The sequence below is a fragment of the Eriocheir sinensis genome, chromosome 24, assembly GCF_024679095.1.
Source record: "Eriocheir sinensis breed Jianghai 21 chromosome 24, ASM2467909v1, whole genome shotgun sequence".
NCBI lineage: Eukaryota > Metazoa > Arthropoda > Malacostraca > Decapoda > Varunidae > Eriocheir > Eriocheir sinensis.
The window spans coordinates 6,292,289-6,318,096 of record NC_066532.1 but is presented as its reverse complement, the minus strand read 5'-3'; the positions used below and the strand labels follow the sequence as shown (position 1 = coordinate 6,318,096).

General features: G+C 45.6%; 1 protein-coding gene across 1 annotated transcript; it reads left to right on the top strand.

Annotated features, from left to right (window-relative positions):
* The first annotated feature begins 4,871 nt into the window (after positions 1-4,871).
* On the top strand, positions 4,872-24,986 carry LOC127003094 (uncharacterized). Its single transcript, XM_050869508.1, has 6 exons — positions 4,872-5,008; positions 17,213-17,331; positions 21,759-21,916; positions 22,507-22,595; positions 23,624-23,794; positions 24,807-24,986. The coding sequence occupies exons 1-6, from the start codon at positions 4,910-4,912 to the stop codon at positions 24,984-24,986; spliced, it is 816 nt and encodes a 271-aa protein (XP_050725465.1). The 5' UTR covers positions 4,872-4,909.
* The last annotated feature ends 822 nt before the right edge of the window (positions 24,987-25,808 follow it).

Genomic DNA, 25,808 nt, shown 5'->3' with positions numbered 1-25,808 from the left:
TGGTCCTGCTCGTCTCTGCTTCTCCCCTTTACTTCTAGAGTTCCAGACCTTGCCTTGAACAGCAGCTTACTCCCCCAGTCTCCCCGGTACCAATTTTCTCTTTCAGGCTTTTGTTTTCTCTTGTACCATTTTAAAGTCGACTTTTCTGCTGCTCCTGCTTGCCATTTTTCCAGGCCATTGGTGGCAATGCATTTCTTGATGTCCTTAACCCTCATTCTGTTCCACTCATTTTCAAGATTTTCTCTCCTCTTCCATCTAGCTATTTCTTTTTTCCATGAGGATGTTGTTCTGTCCTCTGTTATCACCTTTTTTACCCATCTTTCTTCACTTAGTCCTTCGATTTTCTTCATGAATCCCATCTTGCCCTTTATAATTCTCTCCTTAAATGTACTCCATCCCATTTCTCCCCTTAAGGCCTCTACGGCTGTGCATCTAGGAGCACCCAGTCCCCATCTGCCCATGGTGTTCTGCACCTTTTCTAATCTTGCCAGGTCACCTTCCCTGTACTCTGTTATTTCTGACCCGTACAGGCAGTATGGCACCGCTATCCCCTTCCACATACTCCTGCCTACCTCGTATTTATTAATAGTCCTGCTGCCTGCGTTCATGATCATGCCCACCATCCTCCTGGCTTTTCCTTCGTTTATTTTCCTTTGTTTCTCTCCTCCTACTCCTTCTTTGCTGACTTCCAATCCCAAGTATGTGTACTTCTCCACTCCCTCTATTATGATGTTTCCCAGGACCCACTGGCTATTGGCATTGTTGTTAAATTCTATGGCCTTACATTTCCTGGCACTGAATTTCATCTTCCACTCCCTCCCATACTCGTTGGTAATCCTCAGTAGCTCCTCCATATCTGCCTTGTTTTCTGCCATGAGTACAATGTCATCTGCGTAAGCTAAGCACCCAAGTTTTCTGTCTCCTACTCCTACTCCTTTTTCTGACTTTCTGATTTTCACAAGGAGTTCTTCTACATAAAAGTTAAACAGTGTTGGTGACATCACACATCCCTGTCTCACTCCAACATTGTTCTCCATCCAGTCCGCGGTGGTGTCTCCCAAAGTGAATTTTACCATATTTTCATTGTACATCTCCTTTATCAGCTCTACCACTTTGCTATCTATTCCAATGTGCTTTAACAATTTCATTAGCTTGCTTCTGTCCACTGTGTCATATGCCTTTTCAATATCTATAAATATCAGGTACAGCTCTTTTCCTTGCTTCTTATTTCTGTTTATTATTTCTTTAAGAACCAACACATTTTCCAGCCCTCCTCTTCCTTCTCTGAATCCACTCTGTTCTTCTCCCCACGCCTTGGATTCCTCTGCCCACATTTTCAGCTTTTCATTCAAGATTTTTCCAAATATCTTTGCCATGATGTTCATGACTGAAATGGGCCTATAATTTTCTATTTCCTCCTTAGGTTTCCCTCCTCCTTTGTGAATCAGTGTTACTCTGCTTCTTTTCCAGTCTTGTGGGATCACACCCTCCTCCAGTATTATTTGGAACATTTCATGCAGGATATGTTTGAGTCTTTCTCCTCCATATTTTATAAATTCACCGAGCACTCCATCCGCTCCGCCTGCTTTTCCATTCTTTATACCTTTTAGTGCTTTTTCCACATCCTTCAGTTCAATTGTAACACCTCCCATTTCTTTTTTGTCACTGTATATTGTTGGATCTCCCGTTTGGTCTTCCTCAGTGTTGGTCTGCACTATGCCCCTCCAGTATCCCTCTATTGCCGTTCTTATCTCTTCATCATTGCTGGTTTCTTTTCCCTCTATCCTCAGCTTCACTTCCTGGTTCGTTTCTCTACCTCTCAGGTTCCTCCGCAGTCTTTTCCATCCCTCTTTCTCTCTTTCTCTTGGAGGCATCTTGTTTAGTTTCTGAGCCTGCTCCTCCTCCCGCTGGCACAATCCAGGCATTTAAACGGGGCCTTCACCTCTCCCTTGAACAGTCACTGTTCTCGTACACGGAATAATTACCTGCCTCTGTCAAAACTCATCCCATTATTAACATTGTTCTGTAACAAACTCATATCTATACACCTTGCTTAACACCTAGCTGTACATGGCACACAATTCCGCCCATTATTTTTGTACAAATCATAATGTCCTTAATTGAACTGATGGGCTGGCGTGCCAGCAGTTGCGGGCTATCCTACTACGTACCACTGATATGTGAACCATGACAGTAAGCTGGGGTAGCCAACCAGGTGAGTAAACCAGGTGAGTAAACCATCTTAGATTCCCCGGGCCGAGGCATACATATACAAAATTCGGCATTAACACTCGCTGAGTGGAAGTAGCACGTGGTGAAACATTTCATTACGAAGTTATTCATTTATTGAATTTTTCAATGCCCTAACTACTAGCTTTTTATTCGTTTATGTGAAAAAAAAATACTCGTTACCCGTCTCTATATTTCGCAAAAAATAAGACTTTTTCGCGTTATTTGACTGTTCCACCCTCTATATAGCATGTATGATATGTGTTTTTTTGCAAAGTACTTTTTCAGTGGAATGTAAAGTAACGAATGTTAGTTATCATCAAAATAATTGAGCAAAATGTATGTTCGCTTGATATATTTCTTTTGGTTACCCACTAAAACAGTTATCCATAGTCTTGATTTAAGATTTCCAACAGAAAATGAATCAATTTGAGGAGTAACTAAATCGCACATTTAACTAGCTTGCTAATACACATAGTTATAGGTGGGCACGATAACAGAAAACCTTATTCCCGATAACCGATAACTGATAATGGAAAACCTTATCGGTGATAACCGATATTCGTTAACTGGAGACACAAATATAGGCGATAACCGACAGCCGATACCCGATATAAATCCACAATTCCGATACTAGCTAGCGATAAGTCCGACAGGCGAAAACGATACTATATTGATATTTCAAATAAGAAAACCATAGATGAATTCAAATTTTCAATATCTGACCACACGTTGACACGTATGTACAGTACGTACCTATGGACGGTATTACATACTATATATAGAAACGCCTGAACCGGTGTTGTGTTATTTGGGGTCCCCACCGTCAACAAACACTGGTCTCTCGTGAACTGCGCATGCTCAGACCAGCAAGCGTAGACCAGTACACTCTCACAAAGCTTTTTAACCGTAATTAAGAGTTGCTGGAAGGCTGAATCAGACATACAGTACCACTACCATGCACCATCCCCGCTGTTTCTAGAACGACACTCTGTACGAGTTGTATTTATATGTACAGAGTGTCGTTCTAGAAACAGCGAGGATGGTAGTATTGTATGTCTGATTCAGCCTTCCAGCAACTCTTAATGTGTTAAAAAGCTTTGTGAGACTGTACAGGGCTACGTTTACTGGTCTGAACATGCGCAGTTCACGAGATATCAGTGTTTGTACACAAAAGCGCCAGCTTTTGACGATGGGACACCAAATAACACAGCACCGGGTGCCTTCAATACCATGGCATGCTCACAAACGAATATGGAATATCAAATTTGAGGCAATGAATAATCATTTTGGGGGCAAAGTTATATGATTTTTCTCTTTGATATATTGATTTTTAATTGAGTCTAACATAAAAAATAGCCTAGTCTTTTAATGTTGATGATCTAAGAATGAAATCCCTTCACCGAAGTTATTTCATACCCCGAAGTTTTTTCATACAACACCGGGCGCCCGGGCCACGTATGCGCAATAGGGAGGAGCCAACGTTTTTTTTTTTCTCTTTTTCTGAGAGGCGGAAAAAAGTAGCGATTATCGCTAGTTTGGTCACAGAAGTAACGAAGATACCGATATATATTTAAATAAGTAGCGGATGGCCGATAACCCGATTTTGTTATCATCGATAAAGTATCGCGATAACTTATCGCGATAACGCCCAGCAATGCACATAGTGAATGAAACAACCACAGTGTTGGCCATGTTGAAGTTTTTGTGTAAATGACAAATATAATGCAGTCAACTTAAATATTAATTACAATTTACAAAAACAGCAAATTATAATGTCACTAACTCACTAGGACTAGGTGACAAACTGATTCGTTTTCTGTTGGAAATCTTAAATTAAGACTATGGATAACTATTTTAATGGGTAACCAAAATAAATATATCAAATATATCTTCTGCCCCCGGAGGTCAGCTGTGCCAGGAGTGAGTGGATGTTGAAACAGAGTGTGTGGTGTGTGTGAGGTCTGTAAGTTGAGAGGAGGCGGAGGGCAGTGAGGTAATCTGGAAAGAGGGAGACAGGTTGGTGTGGGGCAAGTGTAGTTGCCGCTGTGAGGCCTTCCTTGATGGCAAAGAGCTCTGCCCCAGGATGGTGGTGTGGGGCCGGGGTGGAGTTTCCAGTTGGTGGAGGTGTGTAGGGCTGGGAGGTAAATGGCTGCACTGGTGCCTCTTCTTTTTCGGTGCGTGCGGGGCTGCCAGGCTGGGAGACCTCTGTACGGTTGGACTGTACTACCTGCCTGCCGAGCCAGCTGCCAAGTGGCAGCCCAACCGCGACATCGTACGGCAGTGGACAAGATTGTCGTACGCTGACCTAAATATATATATATATATATATATATATATATATATATATATATATATATATATATATATATATATATATATATATATATATATATTTCAGGATATCTACACTTAGTTACTAGATGTATTGTAAACCTACCATAATATCACTTGGGAGTAGTGAGTAAAGTTTGGGAGCATAGGGAGTAGTTCAAGTAAAAAAATACCTACATATTTTAAACACTTATTTATAGAATTGATAATGCAGCCACGTGTGTGCCAGCCCCACGAGTGTTTGACGTTATCATGTTTCACGACAGTCTCCATGGTTTCACGCTACAAGCTTATAGGAAGGTGAGAATCCTGGATGCAACCAGTCACTCCGCAGCCCTGATACGGCATGCCGTCAGCTCGCGCCGGTGCCTCAGCCTGCCTCAGTCCGCCAGTTTCTCCATCCGCCAGTTTTTCCGTGAACAGCATATGTAGTCAACCTAAGCAGGTGTGTATGTACAGTGGGCAGGCCAGGATTTGTAAGGGGGCAAACGGGGCAACTGCCCGGGCCCCCTGTCAGAGGCACCCCCTAATTTAAAAAAGTGCAATAATCGTAAAATCAATGTTATTATTAATAAAAGTTAACAAAGTGTGTGTGGACGCCTTCCCTTTCTTCTTCCCATCCCATCACTACCCTCAGCAAAGCCCTTATCACTTCCCCTCCTTACCTGTCTCCTTCCACCAGCTCCCTTTAACCGCGTAGGGCCTCGTGAGCTGATTTTGGGCCGAGCAAAGGGCAGTACCGCGACTGGAGGCATTTCAGAGCTTGGGGCAATAGTGTGCCAAGCGGCAGCCCACCAATAACTGTAGTTTCTTTGGTAACATACGGATCAATTTTCCTCAGCAAATCATAAAAGGCACTGACAGGTTTTCAAGGAATCTCCCTTTATACGCTGCGATTGACAGAGGTCCAGTTCACCGCTCAAACCAGGCGAAATCAGTAGCTGTTGTTCCCGGTTGCTGAAAGAAATCCAATTCATCTCTCAAATCAGGCGAGAGGTGAAGCTTTGCATTGCTGGGTGAAGGTAACACCCTTGGAGACTGCGATTGACGGTCTGGTTGTTAAGGGGAGGGGGGCGACTGTTTGCTTCCCGTTGCTACAAGAGATCTAGTCCGCCGCCACATCCATCACTATAACCGCCCATGAGCACATTCACTGAGCATACTCAGTACACCACTTCACTGACCTCCCCAGTCAATCAATACATCCGTGTCCATGGCAAGTTAGGAACAAGGACAAACATGTGAGCAAGTTTGAATGAAGTGGCCAAAAAATATCGGGTACAATGAGTTGTGTCGTATTAGGTACTAGATGATATGATGAAAAATATTGCAAACGCTTAGATGAAGGCGGTGCAACGCGACTGTTAAGTCAAGAGCTGTGAGTGGACAGAAGACGTGTATACACTCTCAAGCCGCGGGGACCGAGGCCGAGCGCCAGTGTAGAGCTGAGCGACAGATTATAAATTATAATTGCCATGCAACTGTGAGGGAGCACGGGTAATGAGGCCTTGTGTGGACCCTGCTTTCATTCCTTCCACGTAAGCACCCCCTCTCTTCGCCCTTATCACAATTTTATTTATTTTTTTTTTTTTTTACGTCGAAGCCTGTAGCGCCGGTAGGCTTTCTTGAGGGGCCTGGTGGCCGGCCCGAGCCCATCTTGGTGCGGGCAAGTGTTTATATAGTGGAGCCCTCCTTTTCCCTCCCTTTCATGCCTCATCTTTGAGGACCTGCTAACCCTTCCTCCCACACTCTGCTGACTCCTCCCCGTCACTCCCCACTCTCTCCGCCCTCCGTCCCCCTCAAACACTCACACTCGTTTTCTTCTGCGGAGTGCAGAAAGATACAGACACACAGGAAGGCTTAGCACCAAAAACAACAAAAATAACAAAGGTAAAGTTGGGCCACTGTTGTCAACATAATTATAGGTCTTGGAACCGCAATTAACGATGTCTTGGTGATGGTGTGGGCTTGGACTCGTCACGAATTGAACACATTCCCGTCTAATATATGTTCTAGAAGGACGCCATTGTGTTCATTCAGTTGATCAGTTATGGCTGTTGTGTCAAGGAGACTGAAGATGCCAGGCGGAACTACTCACCTGTAGATTTACGGCAACCATGACCTCGGCCTAAACTGCAGTCAACCGATACAGACCGTCGCCTCCATGTTGGTATGGGTGAGTTTTCAGCGTCTTGTGGATCTCTGGGGTCAGTCCGTATTTGTCCAAACACAGCCGCACCAGGTATCTATGGAGAGTATAGAATGTCTTTGCGGAGTCAATGAATGATGTATAAAAGTCTTTATTTTGTCGCATGCACCTCCGCGGTGCAGTAGTTAGCGTCGCTGACTACGAATCTGCGGGCCTGGGTTCGAATTTCGACCATGGCAGTCGGCGTGCAGTCCACCCAACTGTTCATCCTTCCTTTCGGGCTGGTCGATGAATGGGTGTGGCTCGATAACAAATTCAGCATGATTCTAGATGATATCTTTCCCGCAACAGATAATAGAGATATGCCTCTGCTGCTGTCACATTCGCTTTTGTCTCGTGTTCTTATGGGAATAATGATACGCTTTCCAGTCCTTGGAAATGGTGTCTTTTCGCCGAGCGTCATCATCAGTCTTGTGCATTAGGAAGGGTTAAAGGAAGAAATTGTTGATGCGAAGTGCCACACATTAGAAATAAGGCTGGACAACGTAGATATGGACACGACACTACTGGCACAGTTCAGACCAAACCGTTACAAGACGGTTAGGTAAACACACACACACACACACACACACACACACACACACAGCATTTCTCTTCAAATTTGTCTTGAATCTCTTTTAAAGTTAATGAATATATCACACCTGTTACGTATTAGATGTTCTATTGATGAAACACACCTAGAAACATTCGGGGAAGGGAGGGCTCCGGCACCTGCCCGGGAGGTCCGTTATGTGGCTGGGGGTTATGTCAACATTCTGAGGGGCCACGTCATGTGTGTGTGTGTGTGTGTGTGTTGTGAGAGAGAGAGAGAGAGAGAGAGAGAGAGAGAGAGAGAGAGAGAGAGAGAGAGAGAGAGAGAGAGAGAGAGAGAGAGAGAGAGAGAGAGAGAGAGAGAGAGAGAGAGAGAGAGAGAGAGAGAGAGAGAGAGAGAGAATTAGAATTACATTATAACCAGACCACACAGGCCCTAAGGCCCAAACTAGGTGGTCTGTCCTAAACCTAAGTGACAGTTGTTATGCGGCAACTATGACGTTGAAACTGACCTAGTGAACATTGAGATGGAGGAGGTAGCGGTCAAGATTATTCTTAAACGATGCAATCGAGTTACACTGTACCACTGATGGTGGTAATCTGTTCCAATCTCGAACGACAACATTAGTGAAGAAGAATTTTGTGCAATCTGAATGAACTTGTCTACATTTGAGTTTAGCGCCATTATTTGTCGTTCGCGTCGAATCATCCCTCACAAACAGCTTGGTCGGATCTACGTTGGTAAAACCGTTTAGTATTTTAAAGCACTCGATCAGTTTTCCTCTTAGGCGGCGTTTTTCAAGAGAAAACAGCCTTTCCTCGTAGGGTTTGTTTCGTAATGAAGGAATCATCTTGGTTGCTCTACGCTGAACACCTTCTAATTTAGCAATGTCTTTCGCATGGTGGGGAGACCAAAACTGCACGGCATACTCCAAATGAGGTCTGACGAAACTATTATACAAAGGCAGTATAACATCTTTATTCTTGAATGAAAAAATTCCCTTAATCAAACCCATCATCCTGTTTGCTTTTTTAACGGACTCGTTGCACTGCTGGGAAAACTTGTGGTTAGACGCGAATGTGACACCAAGATCTTCGACCGAGTGAACGCATTTAATTTTAACGCCGCACATTTCATAGTCCTTCTTTATATTTCTAGATCCAACCTGCAGAATCTGACACTTGTTTATATTAAAGGCATTTCCCATTTTACTGACCAATTTGATATTTTACGCAAATCTTCTTGTAGGCTCCGCCTGTCACATTCTGTAAGTACCGCAATGCCGATTTTCGTGTCGTCCGCAAATTTACCAAAGAAATTATTGAGACCAAAGTCAATGTCGTTGATGTAAATGACGAAGAGAACGGGTCCCAGGACAGAGCCTTGGGGGACACCACTAGTGACTGGCATCCACTCAGAGGTCACTTCATTTATTACAACTCTTTGGTTTCTATTGCTTAGCCAGTGCTTGATCCATTCGTGAAGTTTAACCCCGATGCCTATTTCCTTGATTTTATGAAGCAACTTGTAGTATGGAACTTTATGAAACGCCTTCTGGAAGTCCAAATAAATAATATCAAGTGATTTAGCAACATCATAGACTGCAAAAAACTCGTTATAGAACGTTAATAGATTCGACAAACAAGATCTGTTATTACGGAAACCATGTTGCGAGTCCAGGATTAGCGAATTACACTCTAGAACTACTTTATCTCGAATGATTGTCTCAAATAATTTACCAATAATTGAAGTTAAGCTGATTAGTCTGTAATTATCCGGTAATTTTCGGTCGCCTTTTTTAAAATGGGTGTTATGTTAGCCATTTTCCAATCACTAGGAACAATACCATGGTGCAAAGACATATTAAATAGCATTGTTAAAGGTCTGAGTATCTCTGTTGATATTTCTTTAAGTAATTTTGGATATATTTTATCGGGTCCTGGACTTTTGTTAGTTTTAAGTGACTGCAGCGCTTTGAGAACCTCATCTGTACTGATTTCAAAGTCAGGGAGGGAATGACTGGGATTTTCAAGTGTTAGGAACAGCAGCAGTATCAGTAGAATCACTATTAAAAAACAAGGCGAAATAAGAATTTAACGTGTTCGCTATGCGTTGGCTGTCTGTCACGATATTACCCGAATTATCAGTTAATGGGCCAATCCCATTTCGAATCTCTTTTTTGTTATTTACATATCTTTAAAAACTTTTAGGATCTGACTTGCAGAGAGAGAGAGAGAGAGAGAGAGAGAGAGAACTCTTGGGGGAAGGGGGGAGGTCCGTTATGTGGCGGCTGGGGGCACGGGGGGGTATGTCAACATCTTGAATGTGTGTGTGTGTGTGTGTGTGTGTGTGTGTGTGTGTGTGTGTGTGTGTGTTCAGTTAGGCACAAATATAATGGAGCTATATATAAGGAATGGAAAAATATTTAAGTTAGAAGCCTCGGGAGCAGGGAAGACTCGTGTGGAGGAGGCGAGGGGGTACAGCTAGGCTTGACATGTTATGGGATTCGATGTAGAAAATTGACAAATCAGAGGGCACCTCATTGTGTTATTGTCCCTCTGTAAAGATAGGGGGGTTGTTGAGTAACGACTGTTTATTACGGATGATAAAGCCGCCATCATACACTATGAAGGTCTGGTAAAGAATAGTGGGCAGGAGAAAACGAGGAGAAACATTTACGGGATTGGAGGTTTGCTCTCATGCCAGGTAAGGGGATGGTAGTGAAGTGTTTGCGCCGAGACAGTTTTGGAAATGCGCCGGCTAAGACAGAAGGGACAATAGACTTAGAGTTTGCTTTCCCGGGGCAGGTATACAACACATTTCTGACAGGACTGAGGATATTTTAGCGGGGGAAAGTACTCAGCCAATCGTCTTCTGTAGTTTCGGTGGCAATGATATCGGTAGAGTGGGAAGGGAAGAGATATTTAGGCGCTTTAGGGAATCGTTCGCTAAAGTGAGTGACTTCGGAGGGGTGCCGGCCGTTTGTGGTATTTTGTCAAGGAGGGGGGTAGGTGAGGGATGGCTCTTCAGGGCCTTAGCAGTAAATAGCAGGCTGGCGGCTCACTGTAAGCGTAATGGTTTGCTTTTCATTGATAATTGGGACCTCTTTAATGAGAAGGGCACCTTGTAAGCCAAGGATGGAGTGCATTTGTCACTCCAGGGGGTAGAGGTTTTCGAAGATTCCCTCGAACGATCACTTAGCACCCTACAGGATTTTCTAGAGTAGGCGAAGGGGGAGAGCCTAACATCAGTGGCTATGCATCGCAGACTGGGACTAGGGGGTGCAGGAGTGATCAAAAGTATGTGACAAAGGATGGTCTAACGGCGTATTAAACCAACAGTAGGAGTCTCAGGAACAAGATAGATCTACTAAGGGGGAAAGCATGTGTCGAGAAATTCGACATTATAGCTATCACGGAGACATGGGTGGATACTGCAAACACCTTCATGTCGGAGTATGAAATAGATGGTTATCAGATGTTTCACAAAGATAGAAAAGGAAGAAGGGGAGGGAGGGTGACACTTTATGTTAAAGACACACTTAAATGTTCCGCTAACAATTCTGTTCAAACAAATGGCAACTCAAAATCAGTTTGGGTGGACGTCCACAAAGGGAAAGTAACTAATTCTAGGGGTTCTTTACAGGCTCCCTAACCTTAGCAGGCAGGACACTGATATATTACTACAAGAGGTAGGCAGGGCGAGCAGGAGCAAAAATGTCTGCATAATGGGGGATTTTAATTAAAGGAATAAAGACTGGGAAGGCGTGGTGGGTGATCTAGAATCTGAGGATTTTCTGAAAGTAATACAAGATAATTTTCTCAAGCAGACAGTAACTGAGCCCACCAGGGGCAACAACATTTTAAACTTGGTCTTAACTTACACCGATAACATGATCAGCGAGCTAGATGTTGGGGGAGAATTAGGTGGCAGTGATCACAAGGAAATTAGGTTTAAATTAGACTGGGCGGTGACCCATGAACTCAACCCTGTGTTGGTGCCTGACTTTAGAAGAACTGATTATGAGGGGCTCAGAAGACACCTTGAGGAGGTAAATCGGAGAACCTTGGGGCTAGATGAGGGCCAGATCTCAGGGCTGAAACCGGAAAGACAGGGGAATCATGCAGAAATGACCCATAATAATTTAGTGAGACTAATTGCAGAGGGTCAGAGACAGCATATCCCTTACCAAGCACGTAGGAAGGAAAATAACGACCCTAAATGGATGACCCGCAGACTCAAGCATGAGATTGGCTTGAAAGGATGAATTTATAGGAAAATAAAGAACGGAGAAACCCACCTCAGGGGTAGGTATGTTGAGCTAGCCAGGTCGGTGAAGAGGAACACCCGCCTAGCAAAAATAAATTATGAGATTAGGGTAGCCAACGAGGCCAAGAGCGATCCCAAGGGCTTCTTCAAATTGTACAGAACGAAAACAAGGGACAGTATTGGACCGTTAAAAACAAACACAGGTGAGCTCGTTGAGAATGGAGAAGATATGAGTCAAATGATGAATGACTATTTCCTTTCAGTTTTCACGCAGGAAAATCTAACAACCATTCCGGAGAGAGTTCAGGTATATGAGGGCGAAGAGAACAACAAGTTGAGGGATGTGATCATCACTAGGCGAGTAGTCCAGGATGAGATTGGTAGGTTGAAGAAAAACAAATCGCCGGGCCCAGACGAAGTATTCCCACGGGTTATGAAAGTGCAAGGAGGTCCTCAGTGGCCCAATTACCGATATCTTTAAGATGTCGGTAAATTCTGGGTATGTGCCCAATCAATGGAAAGTAGCTAATGTGACGCCGATTTTCAAAAAGGGAGACAAGTCAGCCACCTCAAATTATCGCCCAATTAGCTTAACATCATTTGTAGGAAAGATATTGGAGTCAATTATAGCCGGGAGCATTCGGGACCATCTAGAGAAGCATAGTTTAATTCATGATTCACAGCATGGGTTCACAAAGGGTAGGTCTTGCCTTACTAACCTGTTGCCCTTCTACACTAAAGCAATCGAGGCGGTTGACCGAGATGAAAACTATGACATATTGTATCTAAATTTCAGTAAAGCGTTCGACAAAGTTCCCCATCACCGGCTATTACTAAAATTACAGGCTCACGGCGTAGATGGGAAAGTTTTGAACTGGATCAGGGCGTGGCTTAGTGCTAGGAAGCAGAGAGTGCAAATCAATGGTAAAAATTCTGAATGGGGCAGTGTTACGAGTGGAGCCCACAGGGGTCGGTGCTGGGTCCTTTGCTTTTTATTATTTATATCAATGACTTGGACACAGGAATTAGTAGTGATGTCAGTAAGTTCGCAGATGATACCAAGATCGGTAGAGTAATCCATTCAGACAGGGACGCTAGCGTTCTCCAGGATGAGCTTGACAGATTATATGATTGGGCGGGGAAGTGGCAGATGGAATTCAGTGTCGGGAAGTGTAGCATTCTGAGTGTAGGTACGAATAACCCCTCACACAATTACTCCTTCAATGACACTCCTCTAAGCAGGTCTGGGCGTGAGAGAGACTTAGGAGTACTAGTGAGCGCCGACCTCCGTCCTAGGGCTCAATGCATTCAGGCTAAAAATCGGGCAAACAGAGTACTTGGTTTCATCTCAAGGAGCGTAAGCAATAGGAGCGCTGAAGTCATCCTCAAACTTTACTAAGCACTAGTTAGACCTCATCTCGATTATGCAATTCAGTTCTGGTCCCCCTACAATAGAATGGATATCAAGATGTTAGAATCTGTACAGAGGAGGATGACAAAGATGATTCATGGGGTGAGAAACTTGCCTTATGAAGACAGGCTGAAGCATTTAAATCTACACTCTCTAGAAAGGCGAAGATTGCGAGGAGACTTGATCGAAGTCTATAAATGGATGAAGGGCTTTAACCCCTTGACTACGGATTTCCTACAGTCAGACCTCACCAAGCTACAGAAATGGAACAAAAAGTGTCTGCTACAATTCAATGAAGAGGAATGTAATGTCCTGCACCTTGGGAGGGGATATCCAGCACACCAGTACTACATGGGAAACACTCCATATCCACCACAGAGGCAGAGAAAGACATGGGAGTATAGGTACCAGGCTACCAGTGAAAGCCAAATCCGTGCCAAACGCAGCGGACGGGTTAATAAAGGGGATGTCAATAAGATTTTGATAGTAAAAGAGCCAGGTAGGACGCGTATCAATGGTTTTAAGTTAGACAAATTCAGATTCAACAAAGACATAGGCAAGAATTGGTTCACCAATAGAGTGGTAGATGAATGGAACAGGCTTGGGAGCCATGTTTTGAGTGCCAATACCACAGATACATTCAAGAAGAGGTTAGATAAAGCCATGGATGGTGAGGTAAGGTGGGGTTGAGTGTACAGGAGCTGCCTTGTATACGTATAGGCCAAAAGGCCTCTTGCAGACTCCTTACGTTCTTATGTTCTTATATAGTTTTAACAGACCTAGAGAAGGCGTGCGACAGTGCCACGTGCCGTTGTGTGTGCCTTTGTTGCGGTGCTCCAAAGTCATGTTTATCAACCGACGAGGCAGGGCCGTAGGCTGGAGTAGGTAGGAAGACACCTACCGAACGGGCGCAAGCCACTCCCGGTGAGGTATATATGGGAGGTGAGAAGGGAGCTGAAGCCCTCCAAAGACCCTTCCCATGTCCTCACTAACCGTTTCCCTATTCTCTCACCAACACCGGAGAGTAGTTCAGCATGCTCTCTAAAGACAGATCCTCTCTTTATCCACACCACACTACATTCACACAACATATACACCTTTTCACAAAATTAAAATTTCAAAATGGCGCACATACACCAAGCCTCGGAGTCCCCGCCTGGGGGGGGACCACAAATTCCCCCAGGGAGGCCTCCCCTTCTGGCTGCCGACCCGAGAGGTGTCTTGATAACTCCTCGAACCTCTTTCTTCTCAATTTCTGCAACATTCGCGGTCTTCGCTCTAATTTTCATTCTGTGGAACATCATCTCTCCTCCTCTAAACCTCACCTTCTCTTCCTTACCGAAACACAGGTTTCTGAGGCTACTGACAGCAATCTCTACTCTGTTCCCTCCTACTATCTCTATCCTAAATTTCAATCCAAAGCTGGATGTTGCGCCTACGTGCGCAACGACATGCTCTCGTGCCCACGACCTTGACTCTTCTGAATTTTCCACCATCTGGCTAAGACTTCATTGTCATTCTATTACTAAATACATCTGTGCTGTTTATCTCTCACCTAACTCTACCAACTATGTAAAATTCTTTGACTATTTGAATTCTAAAGTGGAGCACATCTTGATCTCCCTTCGCTGAAATCTCCATCCTAGGAGATTTCAATGTTCACCACCAGCTTTGGCTTTCATCCTCTTTCACTGACCATCCTGGTGAACAAGCCTACAACTTTGCTATCCTCAACGACCTAGAGCAGTTGGTCCAGCACCCTACACGTATTCCCGACCGTCTTGGAGACCGGCCCAACATTCTAGACCTCTTCCTTACCTCAAACCCTTCTGCTTATTCTGTCAAACTGTTCTCTCCGTTGGGCTCCTCCGATCACAATCTTATTTCTGCATCCTGTCCTATCGCTCCTGTACACCCTCTGGACCCACCGAAGAGGCGATGCTTCTGGCATTTTGCTTCAGCTCGGTGGGACGACCTGAGGATGTACTTTTCCATTCCCGTGGAATGATTATTGCTTCCTCTGTGTGTGCTCAGCGCATCACAGAGGTGATTGTCTCTGGAATGGAGGCATACATTCCTCGTTCTTTCTCTACTCCTCACGCTAAAAAGCCTTGGTTTAATCACGCTTGTTCTCGTGCTGTCAATGATAGAGAGGTAGCTCACAAAAGGTACCAGAGCCTTCAAACTAATGCTAATTATGAACTTTACATTTCTGCCCGAAATCGTGCCAAATCTATTCTCCGACTAACCAAAAATTCTTCCATTAATAGAAAATGTCAAAACCTTGCTTTCTCTAACTCTTCCCGTGACTTCTGGCATCTAGCCAAAAACATCTCCTCCAACTTCACTTCTTCATCTTTCCCTCCACTCCTCAGTCCGAACGGCAACACTGCCGTCTCATCTATCTCTAAGGCTGAACTCTTCTCTCAAACTTTTTCTAAAAACTCCACTCTGGACGATTCTGGGCATATTCCTCCTACTCATCCCCCCTCTGACTCCTTTATGCCTGTTATAAAGATTATTCAAAATGATGTTTTATATGCCCTCTCTGGCCTCAATCCTCAGAAGGCTTATAGACCTGATGGAGTGCCTCCTATTGTCCTTAAAAACTGTGCCTCCGTGCTGTCACCCTGCCTGGTCAAACTCTTTCGCCTCTGCCTGTCAACATCTACCTTTCCTTCTTGCTGGAAGTATGCCTTCATACAGCCTGTACCTAAGAAGGGTGACCGCTCCAATCCCTCAAACTACCGTCCTATAGCTTTACTTTCTTGTCTATCTAAAGCTTTTGAATCAATCCTTAACCGGAATATTCAAAAGCACCTTTCCACTTCTGACCTTCTATCTGATCGCCAGTATGGGTTCCGCAAGGGGCGTTCTACTGGTCATCTCCTAGCCTTCTTAACTGACTCTTGGTCATCTCTTAGCCGTTTCGGTGAAACTTTTGCTATTGCGCTGGACATATCAAAAGCTTTTGATAGGGTCTGGCACAAATCTTTGCTTTCTAAACTACCCTCCTACGGTTTCTATCCTTCTCTCTGTACCTTTATCTCCAGTTTCCTTTCTGACCGTTCTATTTCTGCCGTGGTAGACGGTCACTGTTCTTCCCCTAAATCTATTAACAATGGTGTCCCACAGGGTTCTGTCCTATCTCCCACTCTTTTTCTGTTGTTCATTGATGATCTTCTTTCCAAAACTAACTGTCCTATCCATTCCTACGCCGATGATTCCACTCTGCATTACTCAACTTCTTTTAATAGAAGACCCACCCTTCAGGAACTTAACGACTCAAGGCTGGAGGCTGCAGAACGCTTAGCCTCAGACCTTACTATTATTTCCGATTGGGGCAAGAAGAACCTGGTGTCCTTCAACGCCTCAAAAACACAGTTTCTCCACCTATCCACTCGACACAATCTTCCAAACAACTATCCCCTATTCTTTGACAACACCCAGCTATCACCTTCCTCAACACTAAACATCCTCGGTCTATCCTTAACTCAAAATCTCAACTGGAAACTTCATATCTCATCTCTTACTAAATCAGCTTCCTCGAGGCTGGGCGTTCTGTACCGTCTCCGCCAGTTCTTCTCCCCTGCACAGTTGCTGTCCATATACAGGGGCCTTGTCCGCCCTCGTATGGAGTATGCGTCTCATGTGTGGGGGGGCTCCACTCACAGCTCTTCTGGACAGAGTGGAGGCTAAGGCTCTTCGTCTCATCAGCTCTCCTCCTCATACGGATAGTCTTCTACCTCTTAAATTCCGCCGCAATGTTGCCTCTCTTTCTATCTTCTATCGATATTTCCACGCTGACTGCTCTTCTGAACTTGCTAACTGCATGCCTCCCCCTCCCGCGGCCCCGCTGCACTCGACTTTCTACTCATGCTCATCCCTATACTGTCCAAACCCCTTATGCAAGAGTTAACCAGCATCTTCACTCTTTCATCCCTCACGCTGGTAAACTCTGGAACAATCTTCCTTCATCTGTATTTCCTCCTGCCTACGACTTGAACTCTTTCAAGAGGAGGGTATCAGGACTCTCCTCCCGCATTTGATCTTCCTTTCGGCCACCTCTTTTGTATCTTTTTAGGAGCAGCGAGTAGCGGGCTTTTTTTATTATTGTTTTCTTTTTTTGTGTGCCCTTGAGCTGCCTCCTTTGTTGTAAAAAAAGAAAATAAACATCTATCGATCTACCGAAACATACTTAGATAAATGCATCTATCGTTTCCTGCAGGTTGCCGGTGTGTGTGTGTGGCTCTGCTACAATAGTCTAGTCACCATGGGCCTCACCATCCAAACAACGGCTATTTTGCTCATCATCGTGACCATCATCGCCATCTACGGGGTCTCCAGGTGCGTGCTGCCAAGGCTTCCGTGGAGGTCTTCCAACCAGCTCAGACATTGGCTGACACGATGTCACCCCACAGTGATTCTCAGGGAAATCATTGCATGGAAATGTGCGGCTGCCTATATGCAAAATTCGTATCTCATCGTTTACTGAATCATCTTCCGCGAGGTCTGGTTCTCTATATTTTCTCTACCATTTATTGCCCCCTCACAGATCCAACTTAATACCAGGGCCTTGCCAGCCCCTGCATGGAATGCGCATCGCACCTCATGTGTACGGGGCTCCACACACGCAGCTCTTTCTGGACAGAGTAGGGCTAGGCGTTTTGCCTCACCTGCTGCCCTACACTTACTGATTCTTCTATCCCCCCCAAAAAATCCGGAGCAATATTGCATCTCTTTCTACCTTCTATCGACATTTTCATGGTCTTATGAACTTGCTAACTTGTTTATCTTTCGCTCTAGTAGTTCTGTGAAAACAGAGTCACGTAGAAATGTCTTTAATATGTATTTTTTCACTATATTGTGAAAAATACACTATACATCTTCGCCAGCTCTATTAGCCCGTGTTTATACCGAGTCCCTGTTCTTGATGACCACTGTACATGGCTTCTTAAATCCAGTACCAAGCGTTTCAAATTAATGAAGTAGTTATAGCTTTAAAATCTTGTTATATAGTACATCATTCAAATGTCTATGAATTTAGTAGTTGTCACTCCACAGGTTACGCCACGGGACTCTGCAGCTTATGAAATACACTTGAAACTGAGTGCTCAGTACTTTTTTTTCTTTCATAAAAGTCAAAACATATCAATTTGTATTCGTTGCAGAGGTGCAGATTCTAAGGTGACCAGAATGTCCATATTATCTTGTTAGTGGTAGCGAGTGTTCTGAGTGCTAACTGGTTCACGGATAGAGAAACTCATATCCGCCAGGGTTATTTATTGATAAAAGTACACAGAGGTAATCGACACGGACAAGACACTTAAAAGAGGTGGTTGTGTGTATGCGCGTGTGTGTGAATGTTGTTTAGTTTAAGTGAGATATAAACGTTGGTGTGTGTAATAAACAATGTGTAGGAGGAGTGTATAGCAGGACGAGGACAGACAGTAGAAGATAAACAAGTAACAATACATAAACATTTGAAGACACGACGCGGACTGCGAAGCGCGACGAGAGACAAGGACAGCGACACTGAAAATACACAGACGGCACAGGAGACAAGGACAAGGGTAGACATAAGTATTTCACATGAAAACACTTATTAAGTTTGTGCTCGCAGCGCCACATTTTCTGTCTCACCGGAGGAGAATATGCGACCGTTTGAGCGGTGGCTTGCTACAGATACTCCCCCCCAGTGACGAGAAAGGAGGAACGAAATCTTCCCTGGTGCGGGGGTGCTGTGGCACAGACGATGTTGCGTTGCGGTGAGTAGTGTTGCGCGGTGAGTTGAGTTGAAGTGCCCGGTACGTTGCGCTGAGTTGAGTTGAGGTGAGGTGCGCGGTGAGTTGCGCTGAGTTGAGTGGAGGTGTGCGATGAGTTGCGCTGAGTTGCATTGCGTTGAGTAGAGTTCAGCTACGGTGAGTCGAGCTGGGGTGAGTTGCGCGGTGAGGACAGCTACGGTGAGTCGAGCTGGAGTGAGCAGCGCGTAGAGGACAGCTACGGTGAGTCGAGCTGGGGTGAGTTGCGCGGTGAGGACAGCTACGGTGAGTCGAGCTGGAGTGAGCAGCGCGTAGAGGACAGCTACGGTGAGTCGAGGTGGAGTGAATAGCGCAGTGACAACAGCTACGGTGAATCGTGCTGGAGTGAGTAGTGCAGTGACAACAGCTACGATGAGTCGAGTTGGAGTGAGTAGAGCGTAGAGGACAGCTACGGTGAGTCGAGCTGGAGTGAGTAGCGCAATGAGAACAGCTACGATGAGTCGAGCTGAGCTGAGATGCGCCGTGAGAACAGCTACGGTGAGTCGAGCTGAGGTGAGTAACGTAGTGAGAACAGCTACGATGAGTCGAGCTGAAGTGAGTTGCGCGGTGAGAACAGCTATGGTGAGTCGAGCTGAGGTGAGCGGCGCAGTGAGAACAGCTATGGTGAGTTGAGCTGAGGTGAGCGCGCAGTGAGAACAGCTATGGTGAGTCGAGCTGGAGTGAGTTGCGCGGTGAGAACAGCTACGGTAAGTCGAGCTGAAGTGAGTTGAGTGGTTGGCTGTTTAATAGATCCTGGAAGGCTTGAATACGCGCTCCAAAATCGCGAACCACGTAGACGGGTCCTGAGCAGAAGAGTGGTGCTCTGAAGGACACCGCTGTTGCAGAGGAAGAGTTGCATGTCGTCGTCAGGTATGGTGAAGTCGAGCGGCGTGGAGATGGGCAAAAGGCACTGGCGTAAACGCGCCGGCGGCCATGGCAGTCCGAGAGCGTCGAGGGAACTGCGTGTGAAGGCGCTAGCTGCCAGCGTGCCAGGGGCCTCGGCAGTCCGTGAGAGTAGAACGACCTGCGTGTGTTAAAGGCTCCAGCTGCCAGCGTGCCAGGGGCCTCGGCAGTCCGTGAGAGTAGAACGAACTGCGTGTGTTAAAGGCGCCAGCTGCCAGCGTGCCAGGGGCCTCGGCAGTCCGTGAGGGCGTCGAACGACTGCGTGGGAAGGCGCTAGATGCCAGCGTGCCAGGGGCCACAGCAGGTTGAGGAGTGAGGGGCGCTAGCATGTGCCAGGGGCCGCGGCAGTCCGTGAGAGTAGAACGAACTGCGTGTACTATAGGCGCTGGCGCGTGCTAGGGGCCTCAGTGGCTCGGGGAGCGAACCAGTGTCCAAAAAGGCACTGTAACACAACACTGTACGCTTAGTAGGTAACACTGTGACACTAACTGTTGCTGGGGACTTGCTGCACTGAACTGTTGATGGACACACTGCACTGTACACAAAGATCCACAGGTGAAGGATAATCCAAGAGGGCGGTGGTAGATCCAGGAGACGGCGGGTAATCCAGGGGGCAGCTAGTAATCCCAGTGGGGTGTCACACTGTGTTTGAGTGTCTCTCTGAGTCTGTGTGGTGTGTGGGGGCGTGTACACTGAGTCTGTGTGGCACTGTGTGTCTCAGTAATGTGTCGCACTGTGTTTGAGTGTTCACTGAGTCTGTATGCGTGTCACACGGTGTGCGTGTCTCAGTCGCCGTACCAGCGGGAGAGCAGGGAGGAGGAGGGGTGGTGGTGGGTGAGCGCTGGGAGGTGCACCAAGGGGCACAGAAGGTGCCTGAAGAGGAGGCACAAAGGGTACCTGGAGGAGGCGCTGAAGGTGCCTGGAGGAGGCGCTGAAGGTGCCTGGAGGAGGCGCAGAAGGCGCCTGGGGACTGGGCACAGAGGGTGCCCGGGGGAGGCACAGAGGGTGCCTGGGGGAGGCACAGAGGGTGCCTGGAGGAGGCGCAGAAGGCACCTGGAGGAGGGCACAGAGGGTGCCTGGAGGGGGCACAGAGGGTGCCTGAAGGTGGCAACTACTTCCACGGCGTAATGCTTCTACTGACCCTGGGACTCAGCCTTACGAACCCGAAGCGGTGTGAGGATTTTTGCCCCAGGAGAGGGCGGACGAATGGACAAGTTACCCTCCCCAGGTCCTCCACTCTGGGAGAGAGTGCCCTTAAAACGGCACCGGTTACAAGCCACCTTGAACCATAACAACACTGCGGGGTCACCAATTGTTGTTGGTAGCGAGTGTTCTGAGTGCTAACTGGTTCACGGATAGAGAAACTCATATCCGCCAGAGTTATTTATTGATAAAAGTACACAGAGGTCATCGACACGGACAAGACACATAAAAGAGGTGGTTGTGTGTATGTGCGTGTGTGTGAATGTTGTTTAGTTTAAGTGAGATATAAATGTTGGTGTGTGTAATAAACAATGTGTAGGAGGAGTGTAAACCAGGACGAGGACAGACAGTAGAAAATAAACAAGTAACAATACATAAACAATTGAAGACACGACGCGGACTACGAGGCGCGACGAGAGACAAGGACAGTGACACTGAAAATACACAGACGGCACAGGAGACAAGGACAAGGGTAGACATAAGCATTTCACATGAAAACACTTATTAAGTTTGTGCTTGCAGCGCCACATTTTCTGTCTCACCGGAGGAGAATATGCGACCGTTTGAGCGGTGGCTTGCTAAAATCTCTTTTCTTGTTACTAACTGTTATGATGCTTATCGACGCCAGGCGGAGGAGCAACTTCACGGCCATCCAACATCATTTTTTGGAGTACTGTGGACTTTCATAGCGACTTCTATATAGACGGCAGCACTTGCTTCTCGGTCACTGTCCGGAGCTAGCGACTGACCTCCATACAGGATGAATAAGTATAGGTACTGCTGCCTCTACATAAAAACAGTTTTCAGAGCCCCCATTGGAAGGGTGCGTAGACACTGGCAAATATACCCTCTTGTTTCACCTGGCAGGAATTCATTTGATGAGAAGTTTGCTTCCGTGCTCGTGGCAAGATGCATCAACACCAGCAGCAGCAACAGCGCCAGGCCCTCACCTCCGCCCACCAGAGCACCAAGGGACGGGGCCTTCTATCGGGAGGCAGACATCGCCACGTGGGACGAGGACTGGGGTAAGGCCGCCCCTAGCTTTCTCCTCCCTTCCCTCCTCCTCCTCCTTGCTCCTCTTCCTCAGTTGTCATTAAAAGATCCCTACAGAGAGAAGCCTTTCCCAACGTTCTCCAATTCTCTGTCTGATGCTAACGTACTCCCTGCTGCTACGGACAAAGCTTTATTTTCAACACCTGCTTCTATGTCGGGGTCAACTTCTCGAAATGGCGGGCAGACACCAAACTCCTCTCTCGTTGCAGTTTTCTTTGCAACAATAAACAATACATTAGAGTTTATAGGTTGCCATTTTGTTACTTTGCTGTCCGTATACGTGTGTGTGTGTGTGTGTGTGTGTGTGTGTGTGTGTGTGTGTGTGTGTGTGTGTGTGTGTGTTTTGAAGACCGACACTTAAATTTGGACTTATGTTTTTAAATAGGGTAAAATCAGTCAGCGATGGATATACTGATAAAATATACTTGAACATAATAAAGAAAACGTGACTTACAGCAATGGGATTAAGTTAGTTGAATTCAACTTCCAAAGTGAAATGGTAATTCTTAATAGACTACCAATGCATCTCTCGTACATGACTGTGACTCCCTCTCTCCTTAAGGGGAGAAAAAGTGTGCGCTGCGGAGGATGGACAACCTCAAGCCGTTTTTCAACTACATCCAAACGCCGCGGGTCCGCTGTGACACGCAGGTGAGTTTGCGGGACGTGGCCGTGACTGTGAGACAACTACACCAACAACGATGACGACGAAAACATCATACACAATAAAAAACGACAATAACAGCACTACAACTACTACTGCTACTACTATTACTACTGCTACTACTACTACTACTAATGAATTATCTCAGGCAGTATTCAAACCGCTTAAGAAAATGCAGGACTATTTTTTAATTATGATAATATTATTATAAACAGCCTTTTTTTCCTACATGAAATGCCATAATTTGCTCTTTACTACACTCACACACGACCTCTGCGTGTAACGAAACACACGAGAAATTAATCCAGACAAGGAAAGGTTTTGCCGGCGCCGGGGATCGAACCCGCGACCAGCGAGACGGGAGAGCCGCTCCTTAAACAGTCGGCCAAAGAGGTACCCCACTGGCAGAGGGAGTTATGGGAGGCTCGCTCATCAGGCTTAGTCGCCGCACTACACGGATTAGATTAATTAGATTAATTTCTGTGTGTTGAGGTTTCCCATTTTCTGTGAACTTCGGGGAGCATGGGCCATCACTCTACCTGTTACCCACTTGGGGTGACACAACAGAATCACAGGAGAGGATCCCACCGCTGCCACAAGTGAAATGCCAGAAATTTCTCTTTACTACACTCCCACTAACGAAACACACGAGAAATTAATCCAGACAGAGAAAGATTTTGCCGGCGCCGGGGATCAAACCCGCGACCAGCGAGATGGGAGAGCCACACCTCGGCCAAAGAGGTACCCCACTGGCAGAGGGAGTTATGGGAGGCTCGCCCATCAGGCTAGTCGCCGCACTACATACATTCTGCCGTTTTTTCAGTAGTGTGGTCCAGTCTGGATGTCAGCAACTCCATTTCATCTCAAACTTTTAGATCGCTTTTTTTCTTTCAAGTTACTAAAGTTCCTACTACCCAACCTCAACATGCAACTTAGTTCGTTACTAACGAATCGTTAGTTAGGACTACCTCCCAATGTCGTCCTGAGTGGTCCCACAATTCTCAATCTTCAACAGATGATGCTGGGAGGACGTCTGCGAAACAAGAAGGGTTACATCGACGGCAACAAGTGGCTGTGTGTGGACAAGAAGTACAAAGTGACTCCCTTGAAATGTATTGTCCTTTCTTTCGGTATCGGGAATGACTGGTCATTCGAGGACGAAGTTGATAGGAAGCTGGGCTGCAGGGTAAGTTTTTTGATTGACTGAATATTTCTGATTCCGAAAAACAAAACAAAAAACAAGGGTAAACTTAGGTACTTCCCATCCCAATTCCCAAGTAATAAAAAATAAAAAAAAACTGGTACTGGAAGGCGATAAGAAAAGAAGAGAGAGAAAAAAGCGTCCTCAAGATCCTCCTGTACAGCAGACAACAGAAGGTGACCCCCATAGTAAGAAATCTCAAAGTCAGTTTCAGACACGTCCTCTTTCCTCCTGACCAGTCAAACCTGCAGGAAAGAATACAGTAGACGAAAGGCACCTTCCTGATTTATTCCGTCTGAGATTCATGTGTCCCTTTGCCGTAATTTCACGCGGTAATTTGCTACGAGCGCGGTGATATTCTGAGTGTGCGGTGACTAAACTCAACACTGATGCAAAGAGCACATACGCCGTCCATCCATAGCTGCCAATCATTCTACAGAAGTTTGGTAAGAGTGCGATTAAATTGCGGGAGTGGGATAGCTAGAAAAGAAACTGATAAAGATGCTGTTCACCAAAATCTACCAACTACTCAGGAAAGACAAGCTTCAGTTCCATGCGACTAAAGAAAGAGTCCACTGAGAAGGGTCACAGCAGATGATGAAAATACCCGATTGTTCTAAAAATATGAAGTGTTGAAACATTTAAATGGGTCGGGGGATTTACAAAGGTGGCGTTGACGGGGTACTTATACTGAACAAAAAAAGTTGGGACCTGAAGCAATGGGTATAAACTGGATAAACTAAGCTTCGAGAAGGAGACAGGCAAGGACTGAGTTATATGTAGGTAGTAAATAAATGGAACTATTAAGCAGATGTTTAGTTCATGCAAAATTTTGATTTAAGGCTTGATGCACTTTTAGGCAGGGAAAGACGATGGTGAATCAAGTGATCGGGAGTTACCATATATATCTGGCCTCATGCATTCTCCTTGTGCCCTTGTGTGTTTTGTAGCCCCGACTTGTTTGTAATCGCATTATCATACGGTCGACTTCCTGCAGGTGTTTGCCTTCGACCCCACCATCAAAAAGGAGAATCACAACCGCACCGCCAGAATCAGCTTCTTCAACCTGGGCATCGCCGGCTTCACCGACACCGGTCCGCATGCCAAGAAGAAGGTAAGGCTGCCCTCTCGCCAGCAGCCTCAACTGGCGACGCCTGACACTGTCCACTGTGATTAAGAGTAAGAACAGTGTGTCAGGGATTGGGAAACATAGGGTGAATATTAAAAATTAGAAGAAGCTTGGACAAGTTATGTCACGCGCAGAACTGATACCAGATGAACAACCATAGTAACACAGTGGCACCCAAGTAAGTGAAGAAATCGAGGGCTACAGAACACCAGGTGGAGATATTCAATTAAATCCCTTGCCGAAAGAGATGGAGAACAGTAACATGAGACAGAGAGGCCAAGAGCACTGGGAAAGTCCTTTGTCCTGCAGTGGTCTATTGGTCTCTGAGGAAGATGAAGGAAAAAATTCTTCGTTTACTATCAGAAGCTTCTACATCACAAAAGCCCTTTTGTATGGACTTCTATTCTGCCTCATCTTCATTGCCAATCTTTGAGTAATATATATATATATATATATATATATATATATATATATATATATATATATATATATATATATATATATATATATATATATATATATATATATATATATATATATATAATGCTCTTCCAGTTACTTTACATTATTATCTTCGCTGCACATTACTGTATCACTGCCAGTGATATACATACATAAGTACGGAGAGGAACATGACAGTCAGCACTGTACCCACAGGTGGACCACTACGCCAACATCCTCTCGAGGCTCGGCCTCCTCAACAGTGTCATTGACGTCCTCAAGATTGATGTGGAGGGTCCAGTCGCTTTCTTTGGGGACGTTTTTGGGAAGACTCCCAACCTGCTGAAGAACGTCAAGATGATAGCGATGGAGATCCACATGGACAACAATCTCAGAGGTAACGTTCCTGTGTGGGGAGGGTCGGCCTCC